Raw genomic sequence first — 19,669 nt, forward strand, 5'->3', positions numbered from 1 at the left:
TTGCAAGGAGCATTCCAACAATTCATGTTTTGCATGAGAAGGAGGCAGTCTCTTCCAACAGACAGAAACAAGAGAGTGCTGCCTGCACAGGGTGGCCCTCCTGTTAGCTGAACCAGTTTCAGAAACAGGCTTCTGGCAAACGCTGCCCCACCATGCGGTTGCCAGAGTCAGCTGAGAACCCTCAGAACAAGGATGTGGAGATCAAAGAGAAGCTCAATGCCGGACATCTTAGACAAACAAATAAACAAACAAACTGGGGCAGGGATTAAAAAGGGGAAGAAAGCAAAATAATATTACTCAGGTAATGGCTGGGAGTTCTACCTCAGGACTAGAGCCTTTTTTTTTTTTTTTTTTTTTTTTTTTTTTTTTTTTTGCGGTACGCGGGCCTCTCACTGCTGTGGCCTCTCCCGTTGCGGAGCACAGGCTCCATACGTGCAGGCTCAGCGGCCATGGCTCACGGGCCCAGCCGCTCCGCGGCATGTGGGATCCTCCCGGACCGGGGCACGAACCCATGTCCCCTGCATTAGCAGGCGTACTCTCAACCACTGCGCCACCAGGGAGACCCTAGCCTTCTTGGTTAATCAATAAAATTCCCTTACACTTATAATAGGACCAGAAGTAAGAGAAAGACTAAGAATTCTTGCCTGTGTTCTGAGAAAAAAAGGAGCTTTGGATATAGACAACGAATCATCCCAAATTAAGGAGCCCTGTGGATGAAAGGCTCTTGGGGCTGCAGCCAGGAGTCAGTGCTGTGCCTCTGAGGTGGGAGAGCCAACTTCAGGACACTGATCCACAAGAGACCTCCCAGCTGCACATAATATCAAACAGCAAAAATTTCCGAGAGATCTCCATCTCAACGCCAGCACCCAGCTTCACTCAACGACCAGCAAGCTACAGTGCTGGACATCCTATGCCAAACAACTAGCAAGACAGGAACACAACCCCACCCATTAGCAGAGAGGCGGCCCCAAATCATAGTAAGTCTACAGACACCCCAAAACACACCACCAGACGTGGACCTGCCCACCAGAAAGACAAGATCTAGCCTCATCCACCAGAACACAGGCACTAGTACCCTCCACCAGGAAGCCTACACAACCCACTGAACCAACCTTAGCCACTGGGGACAGACACAAAAAACAACAGGAACTACGAACCTTCAGCCTGCAAAAAAGGAGACCCCAAACACAGTAAGATAAGCAAAATGAGAAGATAGAAAAACACACCGCAGATGAAGGAGCAAGATAAAAACCCATCAGACCTAACAAATGAAGAGGAAATAGGCAGTCTACCTGAAAAAGAATTCAAAATAATGATAGTAAGGTTGATCCGAAATCTTGGAGATAGAATGGACAATAGAATGGACAAAATGCAAGAATCAGTTAACAAGGACCTAGAAGAACTAAAGATGAAACAAGCAACGATGAACAACACAATAAATGAAATTAAAAGTACTCTAGATGGGATCAATAGCAGAATAACTGAGGCAGAAGAACGGATAAGTGACCTGGAAGATAAAATAGTGGAAATAACTACTGCAGAGCAGAATAAAGAAAAAAGAATGAAAAGAACTGAGGACAGTCTCAGAGACCTCTGGGACAACATTAAACGTACCAACATTCGAATTATAGGGGTTCCAGAAGAAGAAGAGAAAAAGAAAGGGACTGAGAAAATATTTGAAGAGATTATAGTTGAAAACTTCCCTAATATGGGAAAGGAAATAGTTAATCAAGTCCAGGAAGCACAGAGAGTCCCATACAGGATAAATCCAAGGAGAAATACGCCAAGACACATATTAATCAAACTGTCAAAAATTAAATACAAAGAAAACATATTAAAAGCAGCAAGGGAAAAACAACAAATAACACACAAGGGAATCCCCATAAGGTTAACAGCTGATCTTTCAGCAGAAACTCTGCAAGCCAGAAGGGAGTGGCAGGACATATTGAAAGTGTTGAAGGAGAAAAACCTGCAACCAAGATTACTCTACCCAGCAAGGATCTCATTCAGATTTGATGGAGAAATTAAAACCTTTAGAGACAAGCAAAAGCTGAGAGAGTTCAGCACCACCAAACCAGCTCTACAACAACTGCTAAAGGAACTTCTCTAGGCAAGAAACACAAAAGAAGGAAAAGACCTACAATAACAAACCCAAAACAATTAAGAAAATGGGAATGGGAACACACATATCGATAATTATCTTAAATGTAAATGGACTAAATGCTCCCACCAAAAGACACAGATTGGCTGAATGGATACAAAAACAAGACCCATATATTTGCTGTCTACAAGAGACCCGTATGCTAACACATATATATGGAATTTAAGAAAAAAAAAATGTCATGAAAAACCTAGGGGTGAAACAGGAATAAAGACACAGACTTACTAGAGAATGGACTTGAGGCTATGGGGAGGGGGAAGGGTAAACGGTGACAAAGCAATAAAGAGGCATGGACATGTATACACTACCAAACGTAAGGTAGATAGCTAGTGGGAAGCAGCCGCATAGCACAGGGAGATCAGCTCGGTGCTGTGTGACCGCCTGGAGGGGTGGGATAGGGAGGGTGGGAGGGAGGGTGACGCAAGCGGGAAGAGATATGGGAACATATGTATATATATAACTGATTCATTTTGTTGTGAAGCTGAAACTAACATACCATTGTAAAGCAATTATGCTCCAATAAAGATGTTTAAAAAAAAAAAAAAAAAAAAAAGGAGCTTTGGCCCTCTGTTTTTGTTTAAGTCCTTAACCCCAAGGTGCTGTGAGAAACTGGAGTTGATGCAGCTAAAAATTCTTTCAAGACCTGTACGTCTAAGAAGGAAAAAAAAACCCAACAATGTATCAGTGGGGATAAATTGTGAAGAAGTAATAGGAGATTAAGAGATCAGAAGAGAACACTGATTTCTTCTCAGGCCAGTCCTCTGGGTATCCTATAACAGACTCATGTTGGGTTTTTTTGTTTTTAAACCTACAACCCCCTTCTCCCTCCCCCCCCCCACAAAAAAAACAAACAAACAAAAAAGAGCTGCCAGACGGGCAATTAAGAGGCCTGAGTTCTTATCTCAATTTTCTAAAATTTTACCAGCCAAAATTGTGCATGCTTCCTGACTTCCTTGGACAACCTTCCAACCTTCCTACATGACACAAGCCTTTGCTTTCTCAACCTCGGATGGTCACTAGGAAGTCCCAGGAACAGGGAATGGGAAGAGTCTGGGGTAGAGTGAGAGTGAGCTTTACAAATCCACCTGCTCTCTCAGCAGTCACCCGCATCCCAGATCCCCTTCTATCGCCTTTCCTTATAGCTAGAAAACTTGAAAACCAACTAACGCTATTAGCAGCTGCTGGAGGGAGTGGACCAGTCTGTGCTATTTTGCTACAAAGAACAGGTAAGTTTACATCCCTACTATTGGACTAGAGCCCAAGATCCTATGTCCAGACTTCCAAAATACAAATATGCAACACCTCAGAGCATGCAAAACACATGCTACCTAAATGCTTTCAATATACAAATTTTCATGTATTTTAACACTGCAAATTTAAGGAATAAGGATAAAAATGTTGGTTGCTAGTATACAGATACTAGCAAGTCACCAGAAACAACCATGTGTACTCAAGTCATAGGCACAGAAAACAGATTTTAATAATCATGCAAATTGTCACATGCAAGGAAGTTTAATATGCAGCAAGAACAAGGACCTAAAAGGGAAATACCTGATTTTATATCAAATGAGTATCTCCGTTTTTTCTTCCCTTTTCACCTCAATGTTACTCTTCAATGCACCCCTGCCCCCAGACTGCTTCCTCTTCTAAAAAGCCAGAGATAGGCTTCTTTTCCTCTTCATACATCCAACCAAAACATAAGGTTCTCTACTTTTTTAAAGGCAAGTCCACTGATTTAGGTTTCTCAACTTTCATCACATATTAGGAGGCTCTCTTACCATTTCTGTAACTAGACATACCCAATATTCAACCTCATAACAAAGAATTACAGACACAAGAGCCAGACCATTTTATAGCCCAGGAAGGTTAAGCCACTACACTAAAGCTAGCGGCAAGTCAGGACAAGAATCCATGGCTGTCCTCTAGCTCAGGGTCCTTCCATTACATATGGTACTCCTTTCTTTCTTCCTCTAAGATGCCCTTCCCTTCTGTGTGAGCTCTACTTTAGTTTTTCTTTCACAATTAAGTAGTAGCCTCTTTACCAGGGATCTTCAAGAGGAAAACGGAATGTAAACCAAGATTCCTTAGAGGCAATTCAAAGAAATCTAAAGTCACATTCAAATCCTCTTACCCACTGATTCAGTGTTTTGTAGCAACTCATTTTCTTTTTGCTCCTTTCTCCTCTGCCTTCTACCTGCCAGGCAATTCTATCTCCCATTACAGTGCTTTTCCTCTTATAAAACCCACCAAACTCATGCTCAAAATACATCAAACACACTCAGTGCTGTTAATCAATTCCTCAAAAGGTCAAAAGTTATATCATGTACACCAAAACTCATAAGAGCATCAATCCAAAAAAGCAGAAGAGTGGCAGTTTAAAAATTTAATAGACATGCACAAGTCTAAAAGACCCACAGTACTGTCTCATTCCAGAGGGAATTTTATATCATCATATCCTACTATATTTACCATAATTCATTCTGGGTGGGTGGGGGTGTGTGTGTGAATTATTTTTTAAGCACCAGAATTTAAAAGTGGGATAATGTATACCTTTTAAAAACAAATGCCCTTTTTATAGCATGAATGGGAAGTACTAATCTTGCATACACATGTGAGGTAAAACTGGCAATAGCAGAGTAAAAAATAATGTAATGAGTCTTCACCTAAAATCTGTAACACACTGGAATATCTGGGCTCTAACACCTATGACTCAAAAACCAGTCAGAGGGGGCTTCCCTGGTGGTGCAGTGGTTGAGAGTCCGCCCGCCGATGCAGGGGACACGGGTCTGGGAAGATCCCACATTCCGCGGAGCAGCTAGGCCCGTGAGCCATGTCCGCTGAGCCTGCGCGTCCGGAGCCTGTGCTCCGCAACGGGAGAGGCCACAACAGTGAGAGGCCCGTGTGCCGCAAAAAAAAAAAAAAAAAAAAAAAAAACTGTCAGAGGAAGAAGACTGTCACAGGTTAAAGACCCAAACTCTTTATTCTCACCCCTTCACCTCTTCATTCTCAACTCTTTATTGCTCACCTGTGGTATTTACAAGGTACTCTTCCATACTGGTTTCAGAAGCTATTCTGATTTATGAATGCTAAGGCCAAAGTGCATTGTTAACAATAACCTCCTTTTGATGCTTGGGGAATGAAGATTTTTGATATACAATAGTTAGGCAATGGAAAGAATCTAGGAAAATGCTAAGTAAAGTGTTTCCAAGTATACTTCCAGCTTGTTCCTAAGAAGCATTAACAGAGCAGTCTGGAAATGGAGTTTTAATGTCCTTCTAAATATTCACATTGACTTTACAAATTATTTCTGGTTGAAATTCAGTTTACATTTTTTGAAGGTCACAATTCCACCCGCTTATGTTTAAACTGTGTGGCTTTATCCCCACCCCACAAATTGTCCTCATATAAGAAACCACTAGAACTTTGTCTAATATGAGGGAAGGGACTCATGCAGAGATGACACACTTTGCTGATTTGCAAGGTGAGCATCTGACACTCAAAACCAGTTTGTTCCAAGCACAGGTGCAACAACCGCCTAGAATTCTCATGCTACTTACTGGGATTGCAGAAGCAGCAGATTGAGAGGCGGTCTATTGAATTACACAACAAGAATTGTTTAAAAATTTCATGAACTCCACTTGAACACTTACTTGTTTATAAATTAGTTGAGCAAATTACCTGTACATATGTAAAAATATAGTTTGGGAAAAGCACAGAATAGGAGCAATTCATACCTTAAATGCTACAACTGAACTGTACTAGAGGTTCTTTACCCCAGAAACTGGAAACTTGATATCCAGTGAATGTGTGTGCATTAAAGTAATGATGTATCTCAGCGCTGCTGTGAAATTAACAGAGAATATATGATTATCAGGTAACTATTTAAAGCTTGACAGTAAGTCATTCTCTAAAGTGCTAAATGTGTTGATTCAAAAGTATACAAAATGATGTGTGTTGATTTAAAAGCATACAAAATGATGCAAACTGGAGCATGCCACAATATATACTGGTACATCTGGGTGATGGTAGATTTACGTTTGATTTAGATATAATAACCTTTAAAGGGGGGGGTCTCTTAATCTCACAGATTTTACTGAAATGCTCATCTGCTGAGGGAGGACCCAGTGTAGGAGGAGCCATTGTTTCCTGGAGTAACCACAGGTTTTAGGAACCTTAGCTCTAACTGCGATGTGATTAACGTACTTGTATGAAGAAGTCCTAGTCGCTCTCAACCTGAAATGTTTAAAGTCACTGCAATGCCAAAATACTTTTGCACAACAATTTTTCTGTGCAAAACCATTATCTTGGGCTTTTTAAAACGTGACATGCAGGCTCTATGCCTTAGAGGGTTATAATGCTAAATGGAAAGCACTTTTAGGTGAAGAAATGAGTCAAAAGTAAAAACAGGGGTAAGTTTTCTTAAGCACTGTATCTCAATCACAGTGGGGGACCAACAATTCCAGTAAACAACCTACTCATACAGCTACTGTTAAGAGACAAGATGACACAGGCGTATTTACACAGAAGTATGTTTTAAAATGAACTTTAAACCCAAAGGGGGTTTAAAAATGGTCTAATATCAATTTCAAACCCCTATTAACTTCAATTCACTTTAGTATTTACTGAATACCATGGCACCAGTACACATGCTGGATTCTGAAGATACAAAGATGAATAAACAAAAAATTATAGCATATCTGGTAAATGTTGTAAAGGTATGTTCAAGATACAGAAAAAGCCAGAAGAGAGGGTAATAAACTGTCAGGGAGGGAACTGAGATTGAGAAAGGCTTCACAGAAGAATTTATCACCTGAACTGGGTTTTGACAGATGAAGAGAAGTTCCCTGGGTAGGAGAAAAGAGAACTCAGAGGTGTAAAGTATGTCTGAGATTCCAAGGAGGGTGGTTTTACCAATACAAAGGGAAGAAGGGGGAAAAGAGGGATACAGAAAAGCTGTCAGGGACCAAGGATCATACCATGCTAAGTAATTTCATCTTAGAAGTAGTTAAGAAACACTGAAGGGCTTCAGGCTGGTGAATGACATGATCAAATCCATGCTTTCTCTCCAACAGACCATATTCCCAAACAGATCTAAAAATAGTCTCTGAAATACTTCGCCATAAACCAAAAAGCTGAGAGACAGAGGACTGTATGGAAAAATGCAATGATATGAAACTAAATTATCTCCACATGCAATTTAATTACAATTTCATCAATTCTAGACATTTAAACACAGTTTAAACACAAAATTAAATTGGGCAATTCTACTAATTATTACTGTCATTATTTCCACAGTAGCTGGTAGGAAAAGCCTGGTTGCTGGAATGTTATAGGAGATTCAATCCTGTCCCCTCCTATCACGGCCACCCAATTCCAAATGGGCCCTTCTGAATACAGTGCTATATGGTAAGAAAGCACAACATGCCTCTTTCCTTGATGAATCCAGTGTGTATTTTTAGCTGATAGGCAGAAAACTAACATAACAGATATGATCATAGCCCAAATCTAGAAACCAGAAGGAATTCAGGCCACAATGATTCCTGGATATAAATGCTTAACTACAAAGAATAATAATAAATACTAAAATAATAAATGCCAACCACAAAGCAAATGTCAGCCATTTGAGTCTTGCCAAGGGAAAAATATGATGAAGGAATTGGGTAACTTCTGGATGGCTGAGTAAACTTTTTCTAAGAATCCCAAAATGAACCCCAAAACACGCAATCTGAATGAAACTACAGTCCTGAGCTTTTACAAGATGTCATAATACACTTCTTTGTGCTAGAACCAAAGTGCAAAAAGCCACAATACGGTCCAGTGAGGAAGGAAGAAGGCATTCATTTGGTTGAAATACATGAACCTTCACATTTTTGTGGTGAAAGGCACGTTTATTGAAAACTATTAATGATGGCAAGTGTGCTGGAAGAACCAGTTCACTGAGAATACCCTCATAATTGAAAAGGGTAAATGCACTCGAAAACTGAAAGCCTTCCTTCTCTTCAGCAATATATAGTCCATTATGCAAATACACATTGTACTTGACATCTATACTTAATACCACTAAGGAGCCATTAGAATAACTTCATCCTATAACAGAAGTCTGCACTGAGCTCAAAGTACAACTCAACATTTGACATTAAGGTCCAGGAAGTTCTCTCAACTGAGGCAGTCAGCAACTACTAAAAAATGAGGAATAAAAGCCTATACAGCCTTTGCACCCTTACAAAGCTTAATGGTACAACATTACCTACTGCAATTCATGCAGTGTTAGTAGACAATGGACACCTTAGCTGACAACTACATGTATCATTTTAAATCAAGCACAAGAGTTGCTTGCTAACCTAGTGTCCCTGAGTGCTTAAATTAAGTGAGAGAAAAGCAGAGCACACAAGGTTTTCAAACCAAACCCCATATAACACTCCTCTCTTTGAGAACAGTAACAAGTTTTTTTTATTGAATGCTTCCTTTCTCCATCTACTTTAGTGGGAGAACAGTTGAGAAACACTTACGTTAACCAGAGACTCCTTGAACTTGATGTGAAGTCTGTAATTAGAAAGGGCAATGATGGCATCCTCAGCACGGCCCACATACTCTGTGCTTTCTCCATGAAGTTCAAGGAAAGGAACCTTCAAAATGGAAGAAGAAACCCTTCAGAGTTTTGAAGCAGTAAAGCAAAGTGTTCAAACACGGGTCAGGTGAATGGATGATAAACATTGTCACTCAAAAACAGTACATAAATGGGTAAGGGACCTAAAGAGGATGGGTTTATACCCACAAGATTCAAGATTCATAAAACCTAGTTATTCATATTCTAGACTACAGAAGGAATGACACAGAGATGATCATCTCAGTGAATTCTCAGGAAAAAAAAGTCTTTCTAAAAGGAGAGATGTTTTCCAGCTTATATTTCTATTATGTGTATGGCTCAGGAAAAAATATATTTTTCTAATACATATTTTCCTATACATAGCACATTACTTGAATCCATTAGTTCTGCTACATTGTTACTATGATGCTTAATACTTATTTCACAATCAAAAGTGGCCTGAAATTACCTGAAGATTCTCATCCTCCCGGATCAGCTGCTTCCTGGGAAAGATCTGATTGGCCTGGATGCACTCAAGGCTGTGCCGAGTCTCTTCATCCTGGAAAAACCCAAATGTTTAAATAATTTCAAAGCTCCTACTCATCCATACTGGGTTTTTCTGCCATGTCTAGAAGCATAATAACAGTGAGAGTCCAGTGACCATGGTGGACTGGCAGAAAGCTCAATGAAAAAATATTCACCCCCAAAAGTGTTCCATCTAATACATTAGGCGCCTTTAGATGGAGAACACACCAATGCCAAAAAAAAAAGTTAAAGAGGTTAAGAACATTTCTATTAAGCACTAATAAGTTCTTAGTATATTACTTTTAAGAGAAACCAAGATACAGTGGCTTTTTTCTCTTAAGTTATAACCTTTAATTCTTATTTTTGAAAGATACATTCTGCATTATATAAAAATGAAATGATGTGACTCCCGTCTGGAATTTGCTTCAAAATAATTGGAGAGGGAAGGGAATGGGGCATAAATGAAACAGAACTGTCCATGAGGGATAATTCATGCAACGTTTAAGTGAGAGTTCACTATACCACTGTGTCTACTTTGGTTATATGTGAACTTTCCATAACAGAAAGTTTTTTTCTTTTTAATGTAAACTTAAGAAGTGAATTCTCAAACTGAAAACATGTGTGAACCACTACCCCTAGCATAATCTGCTTTATATTACAAATTAGATTTATTTCTATTAAGGCAATTTCAAAGAAGCAATAAATTATAATCTAAATGGCACATGAATTGAACTAATTATAATTTATATTAAAAAGTAGCCTTTTACATTATGAATTTTTATGGTATAGGAAGACCAGGGGGAAAAAGCAATCTGGTGGAAAGTCTGACTTTAAATTATGATGGAATCTGTTTACACAGCAAATTTTACATAAGCAAAACCATATCTTGTTAAACTGACAGCACCAGTAAGAAGTACAACCACTAGTTAGTGGACATTTCCACACATGCTACTTATCACACTTCTAACAATTTTTTAATCTCAAAGAAAGAAAAATCCTATCTATAAACAAACAATACTCAAGGTTTTTTGTTTGTTTTTGTCTGCGTTGCTGCATGCGGGCTTTCTCTCTAGTTGCGGAGAGTGGGGGCTACTCTCTGTTGCGGTGCGCGGGCTTCTCATTGTGGTGGCTTCTCCTGTTGTGGAGCACGGGCTCTAGGCGCATTGGCTTCAGTAGTCATGGCACCCGGGCTCAGTAGTTGTGGCTCACGGGCTCTAGAGCACAGGCTCAGCAGTTGTGACACACAGGCTTAACTGCTCCACGGCATGTGGGATCTTCCCGGACCAGGGATCGAACCCGTATCCCCTGCACTGGGAGGCGGAGTTTTAACCACTGCTCCACCAGGGAAGTCCCCAAGGGTGATTTTTAAAAGGAATTTTATCACGAAATATGTCAACATTTGGAAGATCTGCATTACTCACTCCTCATTATTTTCAAAATGACCCATTCTTTTTTTTTTTTTTTTGCGGTACGCGGGCCTCTCCCGTTGTGGAGCACAGGCTCCGGACGCGCAGGCTCAGTGGCCATGGCTCACGGGCCCAGCCGCTCCGCAGCATGTAGGATCTTCCCGGACCAGGGCACGAACCCGTGTCCCCTGCATCGGCAGGTGGACTCTCAACCACTGCGCCAACAGGGAAGCCCCTAAATGACCTATTTTTGATGTTACAAAATTATGCATGGATAAAAGATTAATTTAAAGTGCAAGACAGACCTATGGTTTTAACATAATACAAAAAGTTCACTGATATGGCTTCAGATTCCACACTGCAACTAACCTTCAAAGAACTGATACTGGTCGGGGCTTCCCTGGTGGAGCAGTAGTTAAGAATCTGCCTGCCAAGGCAGGGGACACAGGTTCAAGCCCTGGTACGGGAAGATCCCACATGCCGTGGAGCAACTAAGCCCATGGGCCACAACTACTGAGCCTGCGCTCTAGAGCCGGCAAGCCACAGCTACTGAAGCCCGCACGTCTAGAGCCGGTGCTCTGCAACAAGAGAAACCACCGCGATGAGAAGCCCACGCACTGCAACGAAGAGTAGCCCCCGCTCGCCACAACTAGAGAAAGCCCGTGCACAGCAAAGACCCAATGCCGCCAAAAATAAATAAATAAATAAATTTATTAAAAAGAACTGATACTTGTCAAGTTTTGATGCAGTATAATAGAAGAATACACACAACTACCTGGAAAAACTATTAAAATACTCTTCCTCTAACTATGAATCTCTGTGAGGCTGGATTTACTTCATTTATTTAAAAAAAAACATACTGTAACAAATTGGATGGAGAAGTAGGTATGAGAATCCAGCTATCATCTATTAAGCCAAACATTTTTAAAAAAACTGTAAAGGGCTTCCCTGGTGGCGCAGTGGTTGAGAGTCCGCCTGCCGATGCAGGGGACACGGGTTCGTGCCCTGGTCCGGGAAGATCCCACGTGCTGCGGAGCGGCTGGGCCCGTGAGCCATGGCCGCTGAGCCTGTGCGTCCGGAGCCTGTTCTCCGCAACGGGAGAGGCCACAGCAGTGAGAGGCCCGCGTACCGGAAAAAAAAAAAAAAAAAAAAAAACCCAAAACTGTAAAAATCAATGCTACTCTTTTATATTAATTATTGTCGGATGAGGAAAAAGTTAATTTTCATAAAAAGTGTTATGGTAACATTTAATTGGTTATTGTTATTTTTAAATGAATTAATGAACATTTTAAAGATTTCTCAGCTTTAACTTTTTTTAAAAATAAATTTATTATTTTTTTTTAAATAAATTTGTTCTTTTTTTTTTGGCTGTGTTGGGTCTTCGTTGCTGTGCACAGGCTTTCTCTAGTTGCGGCAAGCGGGGGCTACTCTTCGTTGCGGTGCGCGGACTCTCGTTGTGGCTTCTCTTGTTGCAGAGCACGGGCTCTAGGTGCGCAGGTTTCAGTAGTTGTGGCACGTGGGCTCAATAGTTGTAGCTCACGGGCTCTAGAGCACAGGCTCAGTAATTGTGGTGCACGGGCTCAGTTGCTCCGTGACATGTGGGATCTTCCTGGGCCAGGAATCGAACCCATGTCCCCTGCATTGGCAGGCGGATTCTTAACCACTGTGCCAGCAAGGAAGCCCAGCTTTTAACTTCTAAGATAGTAAATACAGACAGACACACCCTACATAAACAAAAGCTCTTTGGGGCCCTCAATAAGTCAAGAATGTAAAAAGAGGTCCTCAGACCAAAGACTTTGAGAATTGCTGCTCTACTATAATCCACTACTAAACACATTCGTCCTTCAGTATCTGAGGGGGATAGGTTCCAGGACACACAGCACTCCCATGGATACTCAAATCCCTTATATAAAAAAGGTATACAGTATTTGCATATAATACTGTATATACTGCATATACTCATCCTCCAGTATACTTTAAATCACCTCTAGATTACTTATAAAACCTAATATAAAGTAAATGCTATGTAAATAGTTGCTGGTGCACAGCACATTCAGGTGTTGCTTTTTGGAATTTTCTGTAATTTTCCCCGATTAATCGGGGAATCCATGGATGTGGTACCACTGACTGTACCAAGTAAAGCTGTTTAATCTGAAGTCAGGCTTTCTATAAAACCAGTCACCTAGTGATGAAACGAACAGCCATACAGAGACTTCAACAACACTCACTCACTCAGCTACTACCCATAAAACTGTATCTTTGCTACTCTAGCTGACTGGGCCCATTCCAACCCCTCTAAGGGGCCATTTTATCTTGAGGCACAGGTTTTATCTTGAGGCACAAACTTTTAAAAAGTTTGATACTTAAAATGTATAAAGAAATTAGCGGCTTCAAATTCTAAAAATAAAACTGTAACAACTTTATAAATGGTTCATAAAATGCTATCAAAAAATATAAAACTTGTCATATACTTAGCAGTCCTAGGGAAGTGACACTGCTAAGTATTCACCATGACTGTCAAGAAATCATAGCTGATAATCAAATAATTTCAAAAGCAAAAGTATAAAAATCTATTCAGTTATTTATAGCAATAAATAAATAAAAGTTTAATGAAGTTGGTATGTTTTAGTAAGGTTGATATGACATGGCTTGGAGCCTCAAGAAATATAATTACCTAGGGTGTACGAAGAATGTCTCCACTTCTGTAAACACCAAAATAACCTGTTATATGAAGAGTTTTGTGTCAATCTGTTCCATTTTATTCCTTTCCACTCACTTCCTCTGAGGTCAATGATTGGGTGAAGGAATAAGGGACATAGTCATATTTGAAAGGAACTCAATTTTTCTATAAATGTTACCTTTTTTTCTTTTAACCAATTCTATTTCCATTCTTAAGATGTAGTTCTTGACTTAAAGAATACTGAGTATTCACACTCAGCACTAAAGAGAAAAGATATGAGAAAACTTGAATTTAGGAAGTTTTTCTCATAAACCAATAGGGGATAGGCAGGAAAAGCTATAAAATATGGGGGGGGGCTTTTAAAAATTATTACATAAAAGTACATTGTAAACATGCTTTCTCAGCATCACATTACCTTTTTAAACTCACCTAAATATATAAGGCCTAAACTTTTATTCTCTTCAAGATCATTTGACACATCATTAATTCTTTAAGTGATTCCTGGACTAGATTTTTACTGACCTCTAAATAGCATAGAACTGAAATAACATAGCAGGCCTAAACAACAACAAAAAAACTAGAGAAGCCATTTATCAATTCATTCTTGCTGGCACATTTACTTGGGGGCTAATCCAGGCCAATGCATATAACCAAAGCAGTTACCGAAAACTGAAAATGGAACAAATGATTTTCAGCATAAGAGAACTGAGAATTTGGCAAACAAGATGAGCATAAAGAAATAATATTTCACAGTCAAATGAAATAAATGCTTTTTTTAATAAAACTGTCTCAGTTCACGTTACCTGTACGGCTTCTGGACTGATTTTCCCCCTTACATTGGATGGCCAAAAGGTTCGTTCGGATTTTCCCACAAGCTCTTACAGAAAAATCCGAATGAACTTTATGGCCAACACAATACATAAAAATGCATTTAATCCCCAAGGATTAGGATTAAACTATTCATAGACTTTCCAAGAAGAATGGTAAAAACATTACTTGGCTAAACATAAGCTAAATCAACTACCTAATTTATTACAGTTTCTGAGTTTCATTATGTAAAAGGGAGGACAAACTTGAGATGGCTGATGGAGGAAGAGCTGGAAGGAGACAAAAGGCAAGGAAGAAAAAGTCTGGGGACTTCCCTGGTGGCACAGTGGTTAAGAATCCACCTGCCAATGCAGGGGACACGGGTTCAAACCCTGGTCCAGGAAGATCCCACATGCCGCGGAGCAACTAAGCCCATGCGCCACAACTACTGAGCCTGCACTCTAGAGCCCACAAGCCACAACTACTGAGCCCACGTGCCACAACTACTGAAGCCCGCGTGCCTAGAGCCCATGCTCTGCAACAAGAGAAGCCACCACAATGAGAAGTCCGCACACTGCAATGAAGAGTAGCCCCCGCTCACCGCAACTAGAGAAAGCCCGTGTGGAGCAACGAAGACCCAACACAGCCATAAATAAATAAATAAATGTACTAAAAAAAGAAAAAGAAAAACTCTGTCAAAGTGTTAGCCTGATAAGAGGCCTGAAAACAAATTTCTCCTAGGCTAGCTATAAGCAGTAGTTTATTAGTAGGAGAATGTATTCCACATGGTCGATTTCCTGCTATTGCTGAGGAACACCAGGCATTGTGGAATCTGGTGGTACTTAATCTCCACCAGCGCCATACGGGGTCACCTATAAAATCTTGAAAAGGGATCAGTCACCACAGTTCCAGGCTAATTTCTGCTATTCACTAAACTATGCAGGTAAGAGACTTAAGTCTATACCTCAGAAGTCAACATTAGAGATAAATATTTAAAGAACATGGCGAGTAGAGGCTGACCAGTGGAAATGTCTATAAACTGAATTTATATACAGCCTTCCAGGATTAAAAAAAAAACTATACTTAAGAGTGAAATACCTGTAGGAACATTTGACAAATGTAAAAGTTAAAGTGACTGTCAGTCTGTCAATTTATCATTCTTAAGACTGGTATTAAAGGCGATCAAAAATAAATTTCCCTTGATATAATGTTTGTGATCTGTTTCAAAATAATACAAAGAGGTGTGGGTGAGGGAGTCAGAAGAAACAAGTGTGGCCATGAACTGATGATTATTGCAGCTGGTTGATGCATATATGAGGGTTCATCACACAATTCTCGATTTGTACAGGCTTGAGATTTTCCATAATGAAACATGAAAACATCTTCCTAATACTTAATCTCCCGAAGAAACCTCAATCTCATTTAAGAACTTTTAAAAGTATGAGGATGTTACTCAAATTAGTATAGAAGTATACACTAAAAAAACAAAGAAAAACCAGTACTTCTGAATTCTCTATACAAAAAATAAGGATTAAGGACACAGAACCAAAATTCTAAAACAAAAGAAATTAATTAATATTATTTAAATCAGTGATTCAACAACTTGCAAAATGATGTAGCTAGTAAAAAATCATTAGGAATCCAATGAGTCAACGAGTGAAAATGTTTAATTCATTTAGTGAAATAAGCAAAATAATTATGTTTTAATTCCAACTACATATCGACATAAACTACTTAGAAAGGAACACAACCATGGGTTTTGGTGGAAGAGTTGTAAATAAGTACTTGTAAAAACTTGTTATAATGCTACTTTATGACAGATTTTTTTAAAAAGACCCATGGTCATACTGCTCGCCAAATACTGCACACAGAAGTATCTCCAGAGCGCACCAGGAAGACTGTCTGCAGGGCACCAGAGACCCCAGCAGCACCAGAATGAGGACTACACCGTTGTAGCTATGTGGTACACAATGAAGGACAACCCCTCAGTACAGAACAGAGCTGCTTTCATAAGCCCACCATTTGCTACTCATTAGCATTGGCATACATACCATAAAATATTAGGCAAACACTTTTTCAATTCATTAAAAACTCATGAAAACCAATAAAATAAAATACAGTCTAAAGAAAAGCTCATCAGTGTTTGGGTATAGAATACATTAGAAAGTTGTTATGCCCACAAACTAAGAAAAAACTGGCAAAGATTTAAGATGACAGCAGTTACCTTTGTCGTCGTTTTAATGACACTTCTATACAACTAGTTTTTCTGTTTTGTTTTAGTTTGTTTTTAATTTTGAAAAGCACTTTCAACCCATGTTCCTAATGAAGCTTGAAATTAACATGGCCTTTTCAATTCGTTTTTTGTGCACCAGCATGAGACAGAGTTTGGTTCTAGAAAACATCACCAAGATAGAAGCGGGACAATATTACAGAGGACCATTTCTTATTTAAGCCTTGGAGCACGGTTTACATGTTCTCAGGATTGATAGAAATGTGGTTGGCTCATTGCTCCATCATCTCTGCCTGAACTGGGTCCTAAATAGCCCACAAGTCACTGAAATACACTCATTTTAGTCAAAGACGTAGGTAGGTAGGGAGTGTGCAGAGCTACTTCATCTTCTCTGGGATAAAAATAATGCCTTAAAGAGACAGGACAGGAAAGACAGGGAATTGCTTCTATCCAGAAAGGTAAATTCATAAAGAATATGTGTATGACCATATAATTCTCCTACACACAAAACACACACATGCGCGCGTGCGCACGCGCGCACACACACACAGAGAAAAGCTTTTCATGATACCTTCCTTCCTAGAAAAGGAATAAGAACCCTGTAGTCCAAGAAACATGGGTTTTAGTCTTGACTCCATTTACTATCTTACTGAAAAGAGACAATATCTAACTCACAGGATTAAAGTTAATAGAAGCAAAACTGCTCTAAGACACTAGAATATTCTAAAATTATTACTACTAAGTAAACAATAAAAGAAAATAGACAAGAGAGTTCTGGGAAAGAAAAAGTGAAATGATTTCTCACAATAACAAAAATGGGTAACTGAACTTAATAGTATTCACTTAATTGTCAGGACAGAGTTCAAGTTCAATTTTCTTGTTATTTCTCTGTACTTACCATGACAGGAGGCCCAGATTAGGAGGAGAGATCCCCGTCCTTTCTTCCGTATCTTGACAAGGCGTTTCTTTCCTTTATGCCTGGATCTTGAAAAAGAAAAAAAAAAAGGACAAAATTGGCAATTCCCACACACACCCCCGCCCCGTTTGGCCATACCCTAATTAAAGAAACTGCATATACAAGGACCTAAAGACCTGACCAGTCAGCCAAGGAAAAGCTGAATATCACCCAGCCAATCCCCACTAGTCAAATCCAAACTCCTTAACTCCCTTGTGAAAATCCTCCTGGTCATAAACTATTTGAGCAAAAAAGTAGCAAATGCTCATGTTCTTAATGTTGATAGCAATACAAAAAATATTATAAACCTTAGATGAAAATAATAAAGCAATAACTAAAACTAACCTGCAAATGCAAAAACAACATTCTTGTAATATTACAGTATGTTTTTGTGGTTATCTGTAAATTCAAAGTGGATCTCCCCATCTGTGGGAACCAAACTGGCTTAGTAAAAAAATATGAAAAAACTGCCTTTTGCCCCAATATCCTGTGCTCACTGAAAAGTCACATAAACTGCACTAATACCTTTACCTGGTTTTCAGAAACAACTGTAAGAGTGGGGGAGGAATACCTAACAAGAAACTCAAAGACAGGCTAGTAAGAACACTATCATCTCTAATAAGTAGCTTTTTAAAAAAAAATACATTTCATGCAAAGCCAGCATTTCTAGTTCACTGAACTTCCATGAATATAGGATATTTTAGGCAGTCTGGGATTCAATATTCAAAGTAAACTCTTTGTGAGCAGTGAAAGTGAGGGAACAGAGGACATCAAAGAAGTAGCAGGGCCCAGAACATGTGGAGCCTTGTGCAGTTATGAACAAAGGAGTGACATGAGGTGACTTAAAGGATGGCTCTGGCTATAGGGCGGGAACAGAGGGAGCATAGGAGGAAACAGGAAGACCTGTCAGAAGGAAATAATCACCGTAAGAAGTAGTGATGGAAATGGTTGAGACACTGCTGGATTCTGGATATATTTTGAAATTACCACCCACAGGATTTGAGCTAATTCATTAAATAAAAGAAGTCACACTTTCTGGCTTCAGCATCTAGAAGCAAGGATTTCCCACTTACTGATGAGGGAAAACATTAAGAAAAATGGATTACCCACTCTGTGCAGAGGTACTGGAGGGGAAACAGGGAATCAAAGGTTCCGTTTTGGACACGTTATATTTGAGATGCCTATCAGATATCCCGTTGAAGACACCAAGTAAAAGCTGAACAAACTAGCCTGGAGATGAAGAAGATGGAAGCTAGAGATAGTAACATAAATGTGGGAGCCATAACGGTGTGGATGGCATTAAAGCTAGTAAATTCCGGGGCAAGTACAGATGGAGAAACTAAGAGGACCAAGTGGTGGTTTGGGGTACTCCATTGTTCAGAGGCTAGAAGGATGAGGAAGAACCAAGTGGTTTAGTAACAAATCAAGTCAGAGTCATCATTCTTACCATTATTCAAACCTAAAACAAGTCTTTGTGATATAACCTAGCTCAAGAACAGAGATTAGCATAAAATTCTCATTTATTCATTCATTTCAATAAATAATTATTCAACACCTAGTATAACCCAAGCACTGCTCTAGATCTAGGGGAGACAACTGTAACCAAAAAGTCACGGAGTTTAATTTTAATGCCTGGGACTTCGCTGGTGGTGCAGTGGTTGAGAGTCCACCTGCCATTGCAGGGGACACGGGTTCGATCCCTGGTCTGGGAAGCTCCCACGTGCCTTGGGGCAGCTGGGTCCTTGCACCACAGCTGCTGAGACCCATGCGCCTAGAGCCCGCACTTTGCGGCAAGAGAGACCACCGCAGTGAGAAGCCCGCACACCGCGGCGCAGGGTGGCCCCTGCTCGCCGCAGCTGGAGGGGGCCCGCGTGTACCAACGAAGACCCAATGCAGCCTAAATAAATAAATAAATAAATAAATAAAAGAATCTGCCTGCCAATGCAGGGGACACGGGTTCGATCCCTAGTCCGGGAAGATCCCACATGACGCGGAGCAACTAAGCCCATGCGCCACAACTACTGAGCCCACATGCTGCAACTACTGAAGCCTGCACGTCTAGAGCCTGTGCTCCGCAACAAGAGAAGCCACCACGATGAGAAGCCTGTGCACCACAAAAAGACTAGCGCCGCTCATCTCAACTAGAGAAAGCCCGCACACAGCAACGAAGACCCAACGCAGCCAAAAATAAATTTAAAAAATGAAATAAAATAAAAATTTTACTGCCTGCCTTCCCCACTAGAAACAAATAGATAGATATGTTTATATTAGGTAGCTGGTAAGTGTTACAAAGAAAATAAAGCAGGGTTTAGAGATGAG

At 40.0% G+C, this 19,669-nt stretch overlaps 1 protein-coding gene across 16 annotated transcripts in view; it reads right to left on the bottom strand.

Annotated features, from left to right (window-relative positions):
• The window catches only part of MTMR3 (myotubularin related protein 3), a 144,647-nt gene that overhangs the window by 42,959 nt on the left and 82,019 nt on the right, over positions 1 to 19,669 (bottom strand). For 11 of the 16 annotated variants that reach the window (XM_067700298.1, XM_067700281.1, XM_067700282.1 and 8 more), the window contains 4 exons: positions 17,294 to 17,379; positions 9,217 to 9,306; positions 8,671 to 8,787; positions 5,719 to 5,751 (listed from right to left, as the gene is read on the bottom strand). In XM_067700298.1, coding sequence (XP_067556399.1) covers positions 5,719 to 5,751; positions 8,671 to 8,787; positions 9,217 to 9,306; positions 17,294 to 17,296 — 243 coding nt within the window. In that variant the 5' untranslated portion in view covers positions 17,297 to 17,379. The remainder of the gene's footprint in view (positions 1 to 5,718; positions 5,752 to 8,670; positions 8,788 to 9,216; positions 9,307 to 17,293; positions 17,380 to 19,669) is intronic. The other 5 variants (XM_067700287.1, XM_067700291.1, XM_067700288.1 and 2 more) reach the window with 1 other exon arrangement.

The sequence above is a fragment of the Pseudorca crassidens genome, chromosome 12, assembly GCF_039906515.1.
Source record: "Pseudorca crassidens isolate mPseCra1 chromosome 12, mPseCra1.hap1, whole genome shotgun sequence".
Lineage (NCBI taxonomy): Eukaryota > Metazoa > Chordata > Mammalia > Artiodactyla > Delphinidae > Pseudorca > Pseudorca crassidens.